The 708-nt window shown below is 51.4% G+C and overlaps 1 protein-coding gene across 1 annotated transcript in view; it reads left to right on the top strand.

Moving 5' to 3' along the window:
* Positions 1-708, top strand: part of LOC106511442 (leucine-rich repeat serine/threonine-protein kinase 1) — a gene marked incomplete at its 5' end in the record, with an annotated part of 13547 nt that continues 12839 nt past the window's right edge. Inside the window, 2 exon segments of the mRNA XM_014000199.1 lie at positions 1-139; positions 246-363. Coding sequence (XP_013855653.1) covers positions 1-139; positions 246-363 — 257 coding nt within the window.

The raw sequence follows: 708 nt of genomic DNA, 5'->3' as shown, positions 1-708 counted from the left end.
TGACGTGTGTGAAGCAGATGCAGGAGCCCAGCTTCCCCTGCCTCAGGTACTTCCTGGCCTGTGGGAACCAGTCGCAGCTCTTCCTGTCCCAGCTGCAGGGCTACAGCGCCGTCTTCTGGCATGGAGACCATGAGGACAGGTCAGACCTGAACCTGGTTCATTCTGATACTGGACTGGTCTGTCGGCCTCCCAGTTTTTAGACGTCAGTGATGATCTGTCTGTGTTGTGTTTCTCTGGTCCTGTAGGAACTACAGTGTTGTGAACGTGGAGAAAGGTCAGCTGGAGGTCAAGAGGATGTCATGTCCCGGCAGCAGAATCAGCTGCCAGATGAAGATCGGTAACACTCTGTGGATCGCCACCGAGGTACGAGCTGCTAAACAAACAGCACAAAGAAGCCCACTCCACACCAGCTGTAGGGCTCCTTCCTTTCACAGAGTAAAAAGATACCATTTTTAAAATGAGAAACTGTAATTTGTAATAAAAATGAAGTCAGAGACTCATCAGTAAAGACTCCATCAATACAGAAAACTATCAATAGATTATAAAACATCTGGAGTCCTCCATCAGACCAGAATGACACAAACATCCAAAACCTCCAGAGCTGGTCTCCCCAGGTCCTTCAGGCCTCCCCAGGTCCTCCAGGTCTCCCCAGGTCCTCCAGGTCTCCCCAGGTCCTCCAGGTCTCCCCAGGTCCTCCAGGTCTCCCCA

Source organism: Austrofundulus limnaeus, unplaced genomic scaffold, assembly GCF_001266775.1.
Source record: "Austrofundulus limnaeus strain Quisiro unplaced genomic scaffold, Austrofundulus_limnaeus-1.0 Scaffold2797, whole genome shotgun sequence".
Classification (NCBI taxonomy): domain Eukaryota; kingdom Metazoa; phylum Chordata; class Actinopteri; order Cyprinodontiformes; family Rivulidae; genus Austrofundulus; species Austrofundulus limnaeus.
This window is presented reverse-complemented; position numbering and strand designations above follow the sequence as displayed.